Source organism: Dama dama, chromosome 12 (assembly GCF_033118175.1).
Source record: "Dama dama isolate Ldn47 chromosome 12, ASM3311817v1, whole genome shotgun sequence".
Taxonomy (NCBI): domain Eukaryota; kingdom Metazoa; phylum Chordata; class Mammalia; order Artiodactyla; family Cervidae; genus Dama; species Dama dama.
Window position 1 is genome coordinate 85578519 of NC_083692.1, and position 19655 is coordinate 85598173.

Below are 19655 nucleotides of genomic sequence, written 5' to 3' on the forward strand. Positions count from 1 at the left end.
CTCTTTAAGTGCTACCTCTAGTCCTTACAACAACTCCCTGAGACAAATGTCAATCTTTCTCCCCTTTACGGAGGAGAGGCTGAGTTAGAGAGGTTAAATGACTTGCTCAAGAGCACCAGCTAAGAAACCATGGGATCTGAATCTAATCACTCTGTCTGATGCCAGGGCCTAGACACAAACCTCAGTCTCTCATCCAGCTTCCGTGTCCTCACTTTCAAGTTGTCCAGAGTCAAGCCCCCCAGAACTGCCTGCCCTTTCTCCAAAAATGGCACCAATTACTCAGACACCTGCAAGACAGCTAGACTCCTCCCCTCATACCCCCACCCCAACCCCAAATGCAGCCAGCTGCCTCTCGAGTCTTTCTATGATACGCCCCCTCCCCACCCTGGTCAGGGTCAAGGCTCTCATGAGCTCTCCTCTGCATATGTGCAACAGCCTCCCCAGTGGTCCTCTCTAAGCCATCTTCCACGGAGCAACTAAAGAAATCCAGTTGGAGTATAAGCCAGCTCAATACCACCATCCTTTCCCCACCCTGCTCAGGGGTTCCTGTGGTCTGCAGAGTGAGGCCACTCACCATTAGGCCCTGCCCACGCCTCCAGCTTCTCCCTGGCACCTTGGCTCCAAATTACTTGTAGTCCCTTCAGTACAGTATGTCCTTTCACTACTCTCTGCCTTTGCCCATGCTGTTCCTTCTCCCAGCAATACCCTTTCCTGTCTTGTCTATCCGACAAACTTCTATTCATCTCTCAAAACCCTGATAAGGCAGCTCCCCTCTCATTCTGAAGCTTCTCTGATCTCTCAAAGACAAAGAGTTTAATGCCTCCTGAGATTCTTCTTCTCTTGCCAACACAGCCCTGCACTGATGAAAGGGCTGACTCTCCAATTATCCTGTGTGTCTATGGAGAGTAGAAGAGTGCCTCCACTTTCTCTGCATCTCTGTCACCAAGCGCAGGGCCTGCCACCTTGCCGACAAGTAATACATACTTACTGAAGGTGTTCTATGCACACCTGGCCTTTAGTAGCACCCTGCCTACCCACCATTCCCCTTCCAGAAGCGTCACTCTTGCAGGGCTGGACCAAGTCTTGCACTGGCTTGTCTCCTCCATCGTGCTCCCTATTTCCTGGGGATGGAGGTCTAACAGAGTACCCTGGTGCTGCACCCCACCACCTGGGACACCTCTTGGCTCCTCGGGCCCCCTTTGTACCTTGGAAGGGAGGAGATTGACTTCCACGATGTTCAGGGCCGCCATGCGGGACGCTGCCAGGCTGATGGTTTTCTCCAGGAAGAACAACGTGCCAGGGACCAGCAGCCACTTCCAGAAGTTGGGCCCATGCAGGATGAGCAGGAGCCACATGGGGAGGTAGGACAGATGGGTCCAGTAGAACACCTGTGGGAGATGGGGGAATAAAATGTCAAGGCACAGGGGTGGGACAGAGCCAAGGTTCACGGTCATCCTCAAAGCCAGGACTATGCCCAGAGCTTTGGCCATACACACCCTCTCCTGGGAACAGGCTTGGGTAGAGATTGGGGGTGGGAAGCTCTGTTGCCTCTTTGTTCTGAGGGCCTGGCTCAGAGAGTCTGTAAGTGAAGATTCTTGGCACCAGTGACCAACACCTGGAACATCTGCCCGGGCGTGTTCTGGGCCGGGTGGACTGCCCCCTCTGATGGGCTCACCAGCACCAGCGTCCCGACCCACTGACCCTTTCTCGGGGGGAAGGAAGGAAAGAGAGCAATGATGTTCTGGCAGTAGAGAAGAAAGAGCAAAGCCCCGAGTTTTAACACCTGCTCGGCTACTAGCTCTGTGGCCTCGGTCTGATAAGTTACTTCTATGAGTCAGATTGCTCATGGGTCAAGTGAGGATGCTGATTATGACCTCAAAGGGTCATTGTTGGCTCAGAGTAGGTGATTGTATATACATATATGTCTGTTTCTGCTATGACCAGATCAGTCCAGGGGACACAATCTCCAAACTAGATCCTCCGGGAACTTTTATATCTCCAGGAGGCTAGAGAGAGGGAGGCAAAGCTAGACCTAACACCTGTAGAGCGCCCACGTGCTAGGTGTGTATAGTTATTGACTTCACCTGTATTATCTCATTTAATTTCTAAAATAACTCCAAAGGTAGAGAATCACAGCTCCGCTTTATAAATGACAGCAGTGGAATGATCAATAAGGAGTGGGGTGGGGATTAGAACTCTCAAGAGCTTGTTTCTTGCCCTCTTTGTGCCATCTTGAGCCTAGTTTAATCCAATTAGAGCAAGAGGATAAGCCAGCAAAAAAGGTAGAATCTTCTAGAGCAGAATATTTTCACTCGCCAGACACAAATCACAGTTCAGTGGCAGAACCCAAGTCACATATCCATAGTATGCAAACCACCTGGAACTTCCTGGGCTCTGGAGTAAGCTGGAGGGGGCACAGCATGAAATGAAGGTGGGTGACTCACTTTGCTGAACAATAGAAACCAATTATACTCCAATAATTTGGAAAACTTATTATTCCAATAATTTGGAAAACTGCATGCAAATTTGAAAAACTCAATAGTGTCCACAGGACTGGAAAAGGTCAGTTTTCATTCCAATCCCTAAGAAAGGCAATCCCAAAGAATGCTCAAACTACCGCACAATTGTACTCATCTCACACGCTAGTAAAGTAATGCTAAAAATTCTTCAAGCCAGGCTTCAGCAATATGTGAACTGAGAACTTCCAGATGTTCAAGCTGGTTTTAGAAAAGGCAGAGGAATCAGAGATCAAATTGCCAATATCCGCTGGATCATCAAAAAAGCAAGAGAGTTACAGAAAAACATCTATTTCTGCTTGATTGACTACACCAAAGCCTTTGACTGTGTGGATCACAATAAACTGTGGAAAATTCTGACGGAGACAGGAATACCAGACCACCTGACCTGCCTCTTGAGAAACCTGTATGCAGGTCAGGAAGCAACAGTTAGAACTGGACATGGACCAACAGACTGGTTCCAAATAGGAAAAGGAGTCCGTCAAGGCTGTATATTGTCACCCTGCTTATTTAACTTCTATGCAGAGTACATCATGAGAAACGCCGGGCTGGATGAAGCACAAGCTGGAATCAAGATTGCCGGGAGAAATATCAATAACCTCAGATATGCAGATGACACCACCCTTATGGCAGAAAGTGAAGAGGAACTAAAAAGCCTCTTGATGAAAGTGAAAGAGGAGAGTGAAAATGTTGGCTTAAAGCTTAAAATTCAGAAAACTAAGATCATAGTATCTGGTCCCATTACCTCATGGGAAATAGATGGGGAAACAGTGGAAATAGTGTCAGACTTTATTTTTTTGGGCTCCAAAGTCACTGCAGATGGTGACTGCAGCCATAAAATTAAAAGACGCTTACTCCTTGGAAGGAAAGTTATGACCAACCTAGATAGCATATTAAAAAGCAGAGACATTACTTTGCCAACAAAGGTCTGTCTAGTCAAGGCTATGGTTTTTCCAGTGGTCATGTATGGATGTGAGAGTTGGACTGTGAAGAAAGCTGAGCACTGAAAAATTGATGCTTTTGAACTGTGGTGTTGGAGAAGACTCTTGAGAGTCCCTTGGACTGCAAGCAGATCCAACCAGTCCATCCTGAAGGAGATAAGTCCTGGGTGTTCATTGGAAGGACTGATGTTGAAGCTGAAGCTCCAATACTTTGGCCACCTCATGAGAAGAGTTGACTCACTGGAAAAGACCCTAATGCTGCGAGGGATTGGGGGCAGGAGGAGGAGGGGACGACAGAGGATGAGATGGCTGGATGGCATCACTGACTCGATGGGCATGAGTTTGAGTGGACTCCAGGAGTTTGTGATGGACAGGGAGGCCTGGTGTGCTGCGGTTCATGGGGTCGCAAAGAGTAGGACAGACTGAGTGACTGAACTGATACTCCAACAAAACTTAATTTTTTTAAAAAAAGGAAGAAATGAAGGTGGGAGCCCAAGATAGGCCAGGCAAAGGGGAAAGGCTGGGGCACCTCAAAGTGGCCTCTCCTGCGGACACAGGAGCTGGAGCAGGCGAACATGAGGATCAGCAGCAGGAGCAGAGCCACGCCGGTCGGGGAAGCCAAGCCGTGAACCCAGCCGATGCCAGGTCTCGTGGTGAGCAGGAGTTCCCAAAACCGGAAGGGGCTGGCCTCAGACTGAGCCTGGAGCGCTGGAGACGAGCACAAGACAAGATCGGCCCACTGCGCCTTCCAGTTGGAGTTCCCACTTCTCCCCATCCAGCTTATCCAGGACACCCTTCTCCGCCCACAGGGACACCGGAGCGGGATAAATTAGCGGTTTGTGGAAAGCCCAGATCCCCACCCCACCCCAGCCCCAGGCTACTCACCGAAGTTCACCACATGGGCCACGGTGTGCACCAGCGAGAGCCCGACCACCACGTAGCCCATAAGCTGGTGGAACTGGATGTTGTGGTCCAGCGGCAGGACCTGAGCCAGCCACGTGGCCCGCAGCCACGTGAGGCAGCGCCTGAGCATCAGCACCTGGCCAAGCAAAGCGTAGACAGCCCATCTGGCTCGCTCTCTAACCTGGCCGCCCCTTCGCAGCAGGTGTCTCCCCGCCTCCCCCTGAGACGGCTGTGCTTACCAATGGGCGGGGCTGGAGGATGGGCAGGGCTGTGTGGGCGGGGCTTGGTGGGTGGGGCTGGAGGGGGGCGGGGCCGTGGTGGGCGGGGCTGGAGGGTGGGCGGGGCTAGGGGACATCACCACGTCCCCTGCCCTCAAGTATTCCATTGCTGCCTCGATCCATAGCTGGGGTCCCAAAGTAGGACCTCCAGAACTGGGCAGGGAAGAGAAAATCTTACAGAATGTTTGTATTCCTTTTATCTCAACACGTGGGAAACACATAAGCTTTTACTAATATTTAGGCTCTGTGTAGACATGGAGCCCTCATTTAGTCATAGGTCAGACAGGCACCATGTCCCATGTAGTTCTTGAGATGTCCTGAGGGGAGACGGCACTTTTTAAGGGGCTTATGGTGAGGGCCCTCTCCCTTACCCATTTGCTTTAATTTATGCCTGTCCTATTGTGTGAATTTGTGGATTGCATTAACTGCTTTTAACTTAAGCAAGCTTAACTACCCCTCAGAAAGGACATGTAGCTTAAAAAGATTCCCTACAGAGAAAATGCAGATTGAAAATAGTGTTAATAAGGCAAGAGCAAGTGACCACAAAAATGAGTCATGTGTCTCCCACTCCTGGTGTGAATTCTTTGAGGCCAGTTATGAGGTTAAAAATAAAACCCACTCTAGTAAGAAACTGATAGTGTCAAAAGGAGTATTTGAACTAGAGATGTACATCTCTGATCATTAAAGATGAATCTTGGCTTATAGTTATATTGTGCCTAAACCTATTGGCTAACAATAACAGGGCATGCATATAAGTAAGTGAGCATATATTGGGTAATTGGGAGGGGGTTTTTGTTTTTTGTTTATTTTGTCGTGTTTTATTTCATTCCAGTTGTAGAAGTGTGTTATCAAATACACTTGGAGACCTCAGGCTCTGGTCCAGAGGATCACATTCTGGCATTCAAGGCCTCTTGAAGTATTCTCTTTCTGGCTGGAGCCCTCACAGGAGCTAGCCCAACCTAGTCTGGGTCCACCACAGGGTAATTGTGAGGGTCAATAACCCTATGGAAAGTGGTTAGCACTGTGACTGGTACATAGCAAGCACACAAAAATGCGAGCTGTATTATTTACCTGCTGTGTGACGACAGACAGCTCACTGCCCCTCTCTGAGCCTTAGTCCCCCCACTGAGTGTCGGCCCAGTGGATTTCTAAGGTGCCATCCTGCGCTGCCAGTGCAGGTGTCCATGCGTGGGTCATTTAGTCTAAGAGGAGCCTACATCAGTCCCCCTGCCCGCTTCCCTGCGCTGTGCCCACAGAGCCCTACCGCGATGAAGCTGCAGTCAAAGTTGAGGCACTGGCCGCAGCCCTTGGCCACCATGACGCTGGCTCCGAAGGCCCGGTAGGCACTAGCTGCCAGGGCAAACAGCAGCACGTGGAGGCCCACGAAGACGGCCAGGCAGAGCGCGTGGCTGCGGTGGTTGTGCCAGTAGGCAGAGGTCAGCGGGCGAGGTGGGTGCTGGTGTCGCGGGGGAGCCGGGGGCGTTAGCCAGCGAGCAGCGCTGTAAGAGAGGACTCCACTCAGAGGGGCGCGGTGCGGCGGGGACCACCGGGGTGGGAGCCTGGAGACGCACTCCCTCTGCAGCCACTAACTCTTAGGAGCCTTGGGGCAAACAGGCCGGCTTCCTTTTACATCAGGAAAGGGAGGTCAAGTGACTTGCTTACAGTCACACAGCTAGGTAGAACTGGGATCAATCTCCTGTCTGTCTGATACCATACCCACGAGTTTTTTGTTGTTGTTGTTTAACTACCTTGAGTGGGGAGACAATCATAACGGATGGAAGAATCTGAGAAATTTTTGAAGTTAATACACAAAAAGAATGAAGTACAAAAGTGGCACTATTCAGAACTTGGAGTCAGATAAACTTAGGTCTGCTGTTACACCCTGTTTATATTATTTTCTCCACAGTGCCTGTCAAATTTGTACTTGTCTAGTGTATGTACTTGTTTATTGGTATAAATTACCTGTGTCTCAGCCTGGAATGCAGCCCCAGCAGAGCTCTGCCATTATTGAGAACAAGGTGTGGTACAGAGTAGCTGCTCGAACAAGTTGAATAAATAAATGTCTTTGCTAAGTATTTGTGTGCACCTAGGTGTGTTACTTCAGGTGAAATAGTTTTAATGTCTTTTTGTTACTTCATTCTTTGTGTAACTTCAATTTCCTTTTCCATGTTATGCAATGATATACTTGTAAAAATGCCCAGCACATAGCTGGTGCTTAATATTGAGTTGATTCTTAAGGAACCCTGTAGAAAATGCACGCATGACAACAGCTGCCCTGCAGAGGGCAGGACAGACATTTGGCCCCAAGAGAAAGTGGGCAGAGGAGCTAAGCTGGGCCAGGGAGGGAACCCGAGGGGCTGGGCTGGGGGGCGCCGACCGGGGCGGGGCAGGGCCAGGCCGAGGGACCCTCCTTGTGCTCAGGCCACACTTCGCACCTGGACTCTGATCCCGGCACGGGCTGTGTGGCTGCACCAGCCAGGGCGGTACCTGATGGTCAGGTTCTCCATGACCTCGGGGACGCGCTGCAGCTCGTCTCGGAGCTCCTCGAAGGTGATGGTGCCGCTGCAGTCCTTGTCGGCCGACTCGAAGAGCGCCAGCGCCAGCTGGTCCAGCTTCTCCTGGGGCAGCGAGATGGCGCTCTCGTGCAGGCACGCCTGCAGCACGGTGCGCAGCTCGTCGGGGTCGACGGAGCCGCTGCCTGTTTCAGGCGAAGATGAGGCCTAGTGGGGACCTGCACCCACCTCCCTCCCACCTCACTCTGTACTTGCAAACTCCCCCTGCCTTGCACAACCATTGCATCGTGGGGTTAACTTCCTGTTCGTTCAGGTTTCTGCCTACCTGATGTCTTTAGGAGTAAAGACCAGGCAATCAAAGGACATATGGCACCTCCAGCTCACAAACCTTCCATGGCTCCCTACTGCCGGGCTCAACAGAGGCAAACACCTTCCCAAGCATGGAGAATCTTTGCATGCCTTCCTCTAGAATCTGCAGCCTCCTCTCTAAGTACCACTCAACTTCCAAGACCATCTGCCCAGAAGATACACTTGCTTACTTAATCTCTAAGGAGCTATGTGCCCAGAGCCCCAGTTATTCAGAGGCAAATTGTATATGAGGTGGTGGTGAAGAGGTTTCTCTTTGTTCTCCAAATTGTAGCAGACGCTGCTCATCCATCCATGTTGTCCTGAGAGGCCACAGCTGGTCCCTCAAGTCCAGGGTTGTGACCTTATGAGAACATGAGTGGCTAAGAGTGATGTGAAAAGGAAGCCAAAAGTACAGTTGACCCTCAGTACAGACGGGTTTCTCATCTACAAATTTCATCACAGTTGGTTGAATCTGTGGATGGATGAACCCACAGGTATCAAGGGTTGACTGTATGTCTACATTTTATATAAAGGACTTGAGCGTCCATGGGTTTGGGTATCCACAGGGATCCTGGAACTAACTGGAGAAACAACTGTATCAAGTGAGATGGGATCCGAGGCTTTTTTTTTTTCTTTCTGTATGTATTTTCATTCTTCATAAGTAGTAGGACCCTTGATTAGAAATTTCTTGACTTGTTTCGGATATAGACACACATGAGGTAGCAATACGCTTCTGCCCCTTACTGTGTGATGGTGGGCTATAAATCCGTTAGAGTCTTGTGACTTGGCTTATCTCTAAAATGGGGCTAATTATTCCTCCCTTTCAGTATTGGTTCAAGGATAATAGATAATCATAAAGCAGAAAGGACTGATGCTGAAACTGAAGCTCCGGTATTTTGGTCATCTGATGCGAACAGCTGACTCATTGGAAAAGTCCCTGATGCTGGGAGAGATTGAGGGCAGAAGGAGAAGAGGGGGTCAGAGCACAAGATGGCTGGACGGTATCACCAATGCGATGGACATGAACTTAGGCAAACTTCAGGAGATGGTGAGGGACAGGGAGGCCTGGCATGTTGCAGTCCACGGGGTCACAAAGAGTCAGACACGACTGGGTGACTGAACAACAACAACACCGTAGTATTTGGAAGAAAGTAGCTACATATAAATGAAAGTCTTATTGGTACTGTGATCAATACTTGGGCCAAAGTCAAAGACTGTAATCACAGTACGATGCAGAATCTAACACACCACTCTCCAGTCACACCTCCTGTCCTTCAGCTTAGGCAAGAGCCATCATGAACCATACCTTAAAGCAAACCTTAGTAAAGCTCTGCCAAGAAACTCGTGAACCGTGGACCAACTTGTTTCCTACCGCACTTCTCAGGGTCCATGTAGCCCCCGGCAGTAATCTGTGATTTAGCCCATTTGAAATGACCTGTGGAGGCCTTTTCTTACTACTGACGAATTCTAAGGGATGAGGGGGTGAACCAGGCCCTGAGATACATTATTAATCTTGGACACATTCAGAAGGTGATCTGTGATTATGCCCCAAAGGCACTGCAAACTCCCACTAAAAATGCAAAGGAAGGAGCAGTTACTTCACAAATAAATTCAGGGAGCAGGTTCTTAAAACCTGGAAAGAGGGAGCCCCCCAACCTCAAGACCAACTATTGCACAGGATGGGTTGAAGCCTTCCCTATCTGATCCAAAAAGGCTATGGATGTGTGTGAGTCTCTTTTAAAAGAAATAATTCCTTGATTTGGACTTCCAAAGTCCTTCCAAAGTGATAACAGGCCCTTTTTCATAGCCAAAATCACACAGGAGCTAGAGAAACCCCATAGGCTAGAGGCCCGTGCCCAGGAGCACAACAGCAGCTGGAGACATTAGCCTAGTGCTGGGCAGTCACTGAGACAGCCCGTTCCCTTTGTCCCTCCCTCGGAGTCCTCCTCCCATCCCACCAAGGATGCTTACCGTCGACGTCATACACCTGGAAGAGGAATTTGAGTTTGTCCATGGGGCTGCCGTGGATGAGCAGGGTCAGTGCCTCCTGCAGCTCCTGAAGTGTGATGGTGCCACTTCCATCCGAGTCAAACAGGACAAAGAATCTCTCAGCAAAGAAAGACTGTGGCCAGAGGAGGACAGGAGATGGGTACAAATGTGGCCATGGAGCCTGGGCTTTGAATTCATTCACTCTGTGTGTGTGTCTGTGTGTGTGTGTACACATGCCATGGGGTGGTGGGATTCAGGGAGGACTCAAGTGACTGAAAATAGCCTGTGATCTGCCCAATGAAGCCATAGCAGGGGACAGTGTCCATGGCCCATCCTGTCAGCTGAGAACAACTTTGGGCTCTGGTAGGAGAACTGTTCAGATCCCTGTAGCGAGGATAGGCTTGTGAATGGGTCCTGGGCTCCCTTCTGGCTCTTGGGCTTGGTAATTTCCATAGGCTCTCTGTCTCCATAACCCACCACTCTCATCAGCCTTGCAGTCCAGACCTCTGGTGGCCCCTTACTCAACTTGGGACAAAGGTCAGATTGAGTGTCCCCCTGCAGGCTCCTCCCAGGTCCTGTCTTTTTCCCCTTCGGGTGACCTCGAGGGACAGTGAAGCCAGGAAGGACTTATAAAGAAGGTGCCACTTGAATACCTATATCTTTGCCTTGTTGTTTGGGCTGCCTATAGCCTACAATTAAGTGCTCCTAATGTAGAGTTGTTCTTAACAGCACTTGTTCTCAGGTGCTCGTGCACTCACTCCATTCATCATTCAACAGTTCTTTCATTCAAGAATCATATCTGCACAAGCCCCTGCTTGCCAGGCAGGTCTTGTGTTAGGCACTGGAAACACAGAAATTAAGAAGACAGGCTGGGTCAGTGTCACAGATATGCCAGGCCGAGATCTACTCCTTGAGGCAGGGCGAGGAGCCTGAGGGCTTTAGTGTCTGATCTAAGTTCACAAGCATGGGTTCACGAGCACGAGGTCCACTATGGGCAGTCAGCCCTGCTTCGGCCTCACTCTTTTTCACCTGGGTCCCTTTAGTAATGCCTTTATCACTCTCCTAATATTACTCTACCATCCCGAATGGCCTTCACCTTGAGATATCTTATAGCCCCAGTTAGGCAGAAGGCCTTTTTTCCCTTCCCCATATTGACTATGAAAGGAGACAGTGTTTAGAGTTCAAACAGTGTTTAGAGTGCCCCTGGTACCAGCAAGTGAGGGGTCCTCCCATCCAAACAGGGGCATTCAAATGCTCCTTGTCTCACTCCCATCAAGGATACCGGCCACCACGAGAGGCCATCCCAGAGGACACCTGCGGAGAGGTTGGCATTTGCAGGCTCACCCCACCCTCCTCTCTGCTAATGTCTCCACTTTTTGTCAGGCACACAGGATGTTATGGGGATGGGCAGAGGACCTATGACACCGAGAGAGAGGACTGGGGATGGAGTCGCAGTGCAAACAGGCCTTTAATGGGTACAAACCATGGAAAAATTTGGTTTTTTGGCAGGAAACTTAAGTCTTGGCATCACCTCTGCCCATGAGGCTGGCAGCAAATGTAAGGTCAATAATATTTCTTAAGATTTGACAAGCTACTGATTTCCAACTTCATGTGTTGTTTGAAAGATCCCAGGAGGCCATGGCTACCACCATGGATGGAAGGGCCCCAGTTGCAGAGACTTTTCCCTCCTTGTGAGGTACTGTGTCCTGGAAACCAGATTGCTCCTCCTCTACAAAATATAAGCACAGGGTCCCCACTTCTGGAGCAGACACTTGCCTCTTTCACCTGCAGGGCTTTTTTGAAGTCTTGCAGGTTGATCTCCCCATCTTTTCCCGCAATGGTCTTAAACTGGTGCGTCACCCACTGAAGCCACTTGGCGTCCTCCTCGGCAGTCATGGTGCTGGGAGACAAAAGAGACAGGTGGGTGGGTTTGGGGTGTCCAAGGGCTCAGGAGGCCTCACAGTGGCCCCAGGACCTCTGTCTTCCTCCAGCTGGGGTCTCAGGCTTCCCAAGTGGTTGAACTAGCTTCAGGGTGGGAGCAGTGCTTCCCCACAGCTGCTTCTTGTTGTCTTTAAGTCTCTTCCTTCCATCTAGGGCATTGGCTGACCCAGGCTTAAGTCTCTTTAGGTTCTGGGATGACAGGGCCCCAGTGAACTGGACCTCAGACGATGGGCATAAGTTCAGAGAATGGCTCACTCCATGGGTGTTATTTACACGGTGACAGTGACACTCCACCTAACATTTACCAGCTCTTTACTGTGCTCTGAATCCTTCCCACTCACTCTTTGCTTTGGTCCTTGTTACCGAATGTAAAGTACTCGACCGCTCTGACCTTCCTTCCTCCCTAAGACATTTTACAGGGAGGAAACAGGCTCAAAGCACTTCAGTTATTTAGCAGAATTTATTCAGCAGGTCAACTCCAAGGCCACTCCTTTTCCCATCACACCCAAGAACCTCCACCCTCTGCCTGAACATTTCAAGTATAAGCCATGCAAGGGCTGAGACTGAGGGCTTGACTCTACAGGTCCAGATGTATCAGCAACGTCACAAGGGCACCAGCCATTTTAAACCCTCACAGATGGGCTAGCTAAACTGTGATGAGAACAGAGATTAACATTTTGTGTGGCATCAGAACCCAGCAATCCAAACTTGAGTCAATGACAAGTCAATGAGTGAGAACTTATGTCATCTTATTCTCTAAATTTCCTTCGTGAGAATGGCTTTTGTCTATATCCCATGAGTTTAATATAACTTTAAATAATTTAGCCACAATCAATCCTTGTTATCAGCAGATTCCATATATGGAAATAAGCCTACTTGCTAAAATTTATTTGTAACCCCCTTATACTTGCAGCATTTCTGAGATCACTGTGGACATGGGTTAAGTGGGAATGCATTTGAGTCACTTGATGTGCGTGTTTCCTGTTGAGGTCAACACAAGCAACAATCTGCCTACTTGTCTCAGCTCTCAGACTATAAACAAATGCCTTTCCCACAATCTATTTAGTGTTGTGTGTTTCACATTTTTGCACTCTTCATTGGTGATTTTGCTCTTTAAAATGGCCCCTAGGAAATACAAAATACTGTCTAGTGTTCCTAAGCACAAAAGTCTGTGATCTGCCTTATGCAGAAATTACATTGTTAGATAAGCTTTGTTCAGACACGAGTTCTAGTGCTGTTGACCATAAGGTCTATGTTAATGAATCAACAATTTCTGCTTTTAAAGGAGTCTTTAAACAGAAACACATAAAACAAAATCATGTATTGATCATTATACGAAAACTGTGTGCCCATTAGCTGGTAGGAACCAAATCCTGTATTTATTTTTCCCAGGAATAAAGGTGCAGAATTTCCTCATTCAGGGTTTGTGGTGACTTTTCAGAATACAGCTACCACAAAAAATGAGAATTTATTGTATATATAAATAAGATTAAAAATAATGAGTTAAAGTGAAATGAGTCAGAGAATGACAAATATTTTATGATACCACTTATACGTGGAATGTAAAAACTAAAACATACTGTTAACATAATGGAAAAGAAACAGATCCACAGATACAGAGAACAAACTAGTGTTTACTCGTAGGGAGAGGACAGGTCGAGAGGAAAGATAGAGGTAAGGGGTTAAGAGGTACAAACTACCATGTATAAAATAAGCTACAAGGATATATTGTACAACACAGGGAATGTAGCTAATATTTTATAACTATAATGGAGTATAACCTTTTGAAAAATGAAATAAATGGGCTTTCACTTAAGAAACTAGAAAAAGAATAAAACACACACATACATGAAGAGAAGGATAGAATCAAGTATAAAATCTGAAATTAAGAAACTAGAAAACTGGAAAAAAAAGGTCAAAATGGTAAACTGATTTTGGTTACAGCAATGGTTTTACAGATGCATGCATATGTCAATACTCATCAAATTGTTCATTTTTATTAATAATTGTACATCAATTGTGCCTCAGGATAGTGAAAAAAAGGCTTCCCTGGTGGCTCAGATGGTAAAGAATCCACCTGCAATGCAGGTGAACCAGGTTTGATCCCTGGGTTAGCAAGATCCCCTAAAGAAGGGAACGGCTACCCACTCCAGTATTCTTGCCTAGAGAATCCCATGAGCAGAGGAGCCTGGAGGGCTACAGTCCATGGAGTCACAGTCGGACATGACTGAGCGACTAAGCATGCATGCTCATAGTGAAAAAAACAAGTCGGTCCTATGAAAATACTAAGTTAAAAAGCGTGATTAGAGAAAGTGAAAAAATAAAATATTAATATTGAGAAAGGCAATAGAATCCACAAAATGGCTACAGAAATATGAGTATTGTGTGCAAGTGATTGGTGAACACAGAGAAATGAATTAATTTCAAGAAGTAACAATCTGAACAGACCAATAATCATTTAAATAGTAAGGGGGCTAAATGTCAACATTTAAAATAATGTCAGGCCCAACTTGTTTTCACAGTTGAGCTTTCTCTAATCTTCAGAAAATAAGTCCAATGTCAAACCATCTCAGATTGTAGAAAATGACCATAAGATCCCTAGTTTATTTTACAAAGCTATCATTACCCAAGCCCACTGAAGACAGCATGCGAAAAGAGAAAATTCTAGACAAGTTTCACTTACAGAGATGCAAAACTCTAAAATATAACCTAGTTAAATCCTAAAGTTTACTTAAAAAATTAGGGCTTCTCTGGCGATCCAGTGGTTAAGACTCCAAGCTTCCACTACAGGGGATGAGAGTTCGATCCCTGATCGAGGAACTAAGATCTCACATGCCACATGGCATGGCCAGAAAGTAAAAATCAATTATCATCATCATCAGGAAGGACTTATTTTAGTAACATAAGTGTGGTTCACTTCTAAGAAGTCTATCAACAGCCCTCTGCAGCCCAACAGGGAAGTCTCCTAAGAGCACGGTTCCCAGGCCCTGGTAAGTGCTTGTCAGAAACAGGGGAAGATGGTGAAATGCCCCTTCTGACCCACCAAACTCGGGGCAGGGCCCAGGAATCTGCATATGTAGGCAGAACCCTGAATGTCTGTGACCCACACAACATGGTCCAGGCTCACATCTGGAGAAGCACGGCCCTGAAGGTTAAACAGCCTCACCTACTACTTTTCTCGGGACCCCACAGGAAGACATTCCACAAAGCAGAGCGAATCCTAGGAAACAGGCTGCACACAAGTGCTAACCCAGGGAGCATGGGGGCAGGGTATCAAATGTTAACCTCCCTCGTCTCAGAAATATTAGTGTGCCTGGCCTACAGGATGAGAAAGGAAACTCTGCAAAGAGGCTGGAGAAGAGACAACTGGTGGGAAGTAAAGAGTGAGGGAGGGTAGGGAAGAGGAGGTAGTCCTCAACAAGAAGCTGGGAATCTGCAGGTTTCAGAGCTCCAGGGGAACCTGGTATTGACGAGAGGCCAGAACTGTCCCCAGAAGACCAGGTTCTTAGGTCCACTGGCCCCAGCATGTGATAGTTTCCTCATCTGTGTGTTCGTGCGTGCTAAGTCACTTCAGTTGTGTCCAACCCTTGGCAAACCCATGGATTGTAGCCCGCCAGGCTCCTCTGTTCACGGCAAGAATACTGGAGTGGGTTGTCATTTCTTTCTCCAGGGGATCTTCCCACTCCAGGAATCGAACCTATGTCTCTTACATCTTCTGCATTGGTAGATGGATTTTTTTTTTTTTTTATCACTAGTGCCACCTGGGAAGCCCTCTTCATCTGTAAAAGTAACAGTCAATCCTTCAACCAAGGGTTGCCACGGGGACCCAATGAGATTCTATTTCAAAAGTGAAACTCGTGAACACTGCACAAATGTTAGGTATGGTTATTAGTCTGGTTATTAGACTTGGCCAGTTCCTGCTTTTATAGATGAGAAAACAGGCCCAGAGAGGGCAGATGACTTGCTCAAGATTCTACAGCTTGCTCGTAACCAGACAAGAGCGTGCTCCGGTCTCCTTCCTTCTGTCACTGGTAGTCTACCTTTTGTGGACCCCCAAAAGAATAAGCACTCCTGCCTTTCCCTTGTCGCTGGCATGGAAAGTGAGACAAATGAGCCACTCACCCTCTGAAGCCTTCAGAGTCTGTCCAGGCTGTGTCTCCCGGCGCACTCATCTTCTTCGGTTTTAGACCACAGGTCCCGGAAAGGCTGCTGTCCGTACAGCAGCCTGGATCCTGAAGCCCACAGTTTATCTCTCCCCAGCTACTCTTCCTGCCTTTCCTAAAACACTGCTCACACCCACAGCTGCTCACTGAGCCATGTGCTGGCTGGTAGCCAGCTTATTACAGAGAAATTTTAAGAAGGAGGCCTGGTGCAGAGTGGGGCAAGCCTTTTCCTAAGAAGGATGTTGGCTATGTTCCATCTGGTCAAGTACCTTCCACCTTCCCTCCCTCAGGGAGACTGGGCAGGTCTAGAAATGCACCATGAAAAAAAGTGCCCCATGAGACTTCATGGCCCACAGTCCTATCAGTTACCAACAAAAATGCTGAGGACTTCACACAAGGTGCCTGATTGAATATGTAACCCACCCTGCTTGGGGGTGTTAGCATCACACTCTGCAGATGTGGAAAGTGAAGCTCAAAGAAGTGAAGTAATATGTCCAGGCGGCTCAGCAAGAATTCAATCTGGAGATTGCATTTAACCATGTGGGGAGTGCAACTCGGACCCAGTGTCCTGTGTAAAAATAAGCTGGAACAGTCATCTGTAAGGGGTTTCTGTCCAAGGGGTCTGGGGGAAATTGGTGGTCTGCAAGCTCTGTTTGTTAAAACACAAAAAGGAATTGTGCAGTCATTTAGATAAAGCCACCCTGCAATGAAAATTCCAAGTGCTTTTCACTTTTTCTCCTGTCTGGTAAGATGTCAACTCAGACTGATAACTCCTAGACTCTGTTGCACATTAGGACTTCCTATTGGTTGTTTTAGATGTTCCTGGTTCATTTCCAAAATGAGGGAAATATTTATTGCTTTGTTTTAAAGAAGTTTCTCCAATTGTTTGGCCCCTGGTGGGATATTTAAAGGGCTCCTTGAGTGACAGTCATGGTAGCCCCTGAACCTGAAATGTTCCCTCAAATCCCTCTGCTGTGACCCTCATGCTCCTCTGCTCACAGGCTCAGCAGTTCTCATTTGACTAAGTCCCAAGGGAAGATGAGTTCTGTGGAACTTATCTGATGACCTTGGCAAGTGCTTCCCTTCCAATGTGGCAAGAGATCAAATGTATTGGGTCCAAATGGTTTAAGACAGAGTATCAGAAAGTATAAAGAGCATCTGTTTTTCCTTCAGGGGGAACTGTCCAGGTTTTATGATGTGATGACAACAATCTAGGAGTTCAGTGTTTGATTTGGTTTTAGTTTATTAGATTTGATTTGCTTTTCTTAAACTCAGGACTGGAGAGACTTCAGGGTCATAGAGTTTACTCGATTTAAAAAAGTAATTTTTACTGAAATATTTGAGCTTTTTTATTATTCAGTTGCTCAGTTGTGACCCTGTGGCCTGCAGCACACCAGGCTTCCCTGTCCCTCACCATCTCCCAGAGTTTGCTCAAACTCATGTCCATTGAGTTGGTGATGCCATCCGACCATCTTGTCTCTGTCATCCCCTTCTCCTGCCTTCAATCTTTCCCAGCATCAGGGTCTTTTCCAATGAGTTAGCTCTTCACATCAGGTGGCCTAAGTATCGGAGCTTCAGCTTCACAATCAGTCCTTCCAATGAATATTCAGGACTGATTTCCTTTAGGATTGACTGGCTTGATCTCCCTGCTGTCCAAGGGACTCGAAAGAGTCTTCTCCAACACCACAGTTCAAAAGCATCAATTCTTCAGTGCTCAGCCTTCTTTATGGCCCAACTCTCACACCCATATATGACTACTGGAAAAACCATAGCTTTGACTATATAGACCTTTGTTGGCAAAATAATGTCTCTGCTTTCTAATATACTGTCTAGGTTTGTCATTCCTTTTCTTCCAAGGTTCAAGAATCTTTTAATTTCAAGACTGCAGTCACCATCTGCAGTAATTTTGGAGCCCTTAAAGTCTGTCACTGTTTCCATTGTTTCCCCATCTATTTGCCATGAAGTGATGGGACTGGATGCCATGATCTTCATTTTTTGAATGTTGAGTTTTAAGCCAACTTTTTCACTCTCCTCTTTCACTTTCATCAAGAAGCTCTTCACTTTCTGCCATAAGGGTAGTATCATCTGCATATCTGAGGTTATTGGTATTTCTCTCGGCAATCTTGATTCTAGCTTGTGCTTCATCCAGCCCAGTACATTTCACATCATGTATTCTGCATATAGGTTAAATAAGCAGGGTGACAATATACAGCCTTGATGTACTCCCTTTCCAATTTGGAACCAGTCCGTTGTTCCATGTCCAGTTCTAACTGTTGCTTCTTGACTTGCATACAGGTTTCACAGGAGGCAGGTAAGATGGTTTGGTATTCCCATCTCTTTAAGAATTTTCCACAGTTTGTTGTAATCTACAAAGTCGAAGGCTTTAGCGTAGTCAATAAAGCAGAAGTTGATGTTTTTCTGGAATTCTCTAGCTTTTTCTATGATGCAATGGATGTTGACAATTTTATCTCTGGTTCCTCTGCCTTTTCTAAATCCAGCTTGGACATCTGCAAGTTCTTGGTTCACATACTGTTGAAGCCTGGATTTAAGGCTTGAAGGATTTTGAGCATTACTTTGCCATCATGTGAAATGAGTACAATTGTGCAGTAGCTTGAACATTCTTTGGCATTGCTCTTCTTTGGGATTGGAATGAAAACTGACCTTTTCCAGTCCTGTGGCCACTGCAGAGTTTTCCAAATTTTCTGGCATATTGAGTGCAACACTTTAACAGCATCAACTTTTAGGACTTGAAATAGCTCAGCTGGAATTCCATCACCTCCACTAGCTTTGTTCGTAGTGATGCTTCTTAAAGCCCACTTGACTTCACATTCCAGGATGTCTGGCTCTAGGTGAGTGATTACACCGTTGTTATTCGGGTCATTAAGATCTTCTTTGTATATATAGTTCTGTGTATTCTTGCCACCTTTTCTTAATATCTTCTGCTTTTATTAAATCCATTCAGTTTCTGTCCTTTATTGTGCCCATCTTTGCATGAAATGTTCCCTTTTTATCTCTAAATTTCTTGAAGAGATCTCTAGTCTTTCCCATTCTATTGTTTTCCTCCATTTCTTTGCATTGTTTACTTAAAAAGGCTTTCTTATCTCTCCTTGCTAGTCTCTGGAACTCTGCATTCAGATGGGCATATCATTCTTTTTCTCCTTTGCCTTTCGCTTCTCTTCTTTCCTCAGCTATTTGTAAAACAACCATTTTGCCTTTTTGCATTTCTTTTTCTTGGGGATGGTTTTGATCACTGCCTCCTGTACAATGTTATGAACCTCCATCCATAGTTCTTCAGGTACTCTATCAGATCTAATCTCTTGAATCTATTTGTCACTTCCACTGTATAATCATAAGGGATTTGATTTAGGTCATACCTGAATGGCCTAGTGATTTTCCCTAAGCTCTTCAATTTAAGTCTGAATTTTGCAATAGGGAGTTGAGCTGAGCCACAGTCAGCTCCCGGTCTTGTTTTTGCTGACTGTATAGAGCTTCTTCATCTTCAGCTACAAAGAATATAATCAATCTGATTTCAGTATTGACCATCTGGTGATGTCCACTGTATAGAGTCATCTCTTGTGTTGTTGGAAGAGGGTGTTTGCAATGACCAGTGGGTTCTCTTGGCAAAACTCTATTAACCTTTGTCCTGCTTCATTTTGTACTCCAAGGCCAAACTTGCCTGTTACTCCAGGTATTTTTTGACTTCCTACTTTTACAATACTGTAAACCAAGGATATAAAGTGATTCAGTTATCTATCTATCGCCCTATATATTTTTCAGTGTTTTCTATTATAGGTTATTACAAGACATTGAATATAGTTCCCTGTCCTATGTAGTAAATCTTTGTTCCTTATCTATGTTATGTATACTAGTTTGTATCTATTAATCCCAAATCTGTTTTGTATGTAGATTCATTTGTACTATTTTTGAGATTCAACATATTAGTGATAAAATATTTGTCTTTATCTGACTTACTTCACTTAGCATGGTATTCTGAGGGTCCACCCATATTGCTGCAAGTGTCAATATTTCATTTTTTTAAGCTACTGAGTAATATTCCATGATG

The 19655-nt window shown here is 46.5% G+C and overlaps 1 protein-coding gene across 1 annotated transcript in view; it reads right to left on the minus strand.

The window, feature by feature from the left end:
- NOX5 (NADPH oxidase 5) overlaps nt 1-15707 on the minus strand; it is a 38385-nt gene extending 22678 nt beyond the window's left edge. Inside the window, exons 1-8 of the mRNA XM_061157985.1 lie at nt 15552-15707; nt 11265-11388; nt 9471-9621; nt 7126-7336; nt 5903-6137; nt 4343-4496; nt 3987-4165; nt 1206-1388 (exon numbers count right to left, since the gene is read on the minus strand). Of these exons, the coding sequence (XP_061013968.1) occupies nt 1206-1388; nt 3987-4165; nt 4343-4496; nt 5903-6137; nt 7126-7336; nt 9471-9621; nt 11265-11388; nt 15552-15601 (1287 nt within the window). The 5' untranslated portion in view covers nt 15602-15707. The remainder of the gene's footprint in view (nt 1-1205; nt 1389-3986; nt 4166-4342; nt 4497-5902; nt 6138-7125; nt 7337-9470; nt 9622-11264; nt 11389-15551) is intronic.
- Between the last annotated feature and the right edge of the window lie 3948 nt (nt 15708-19655).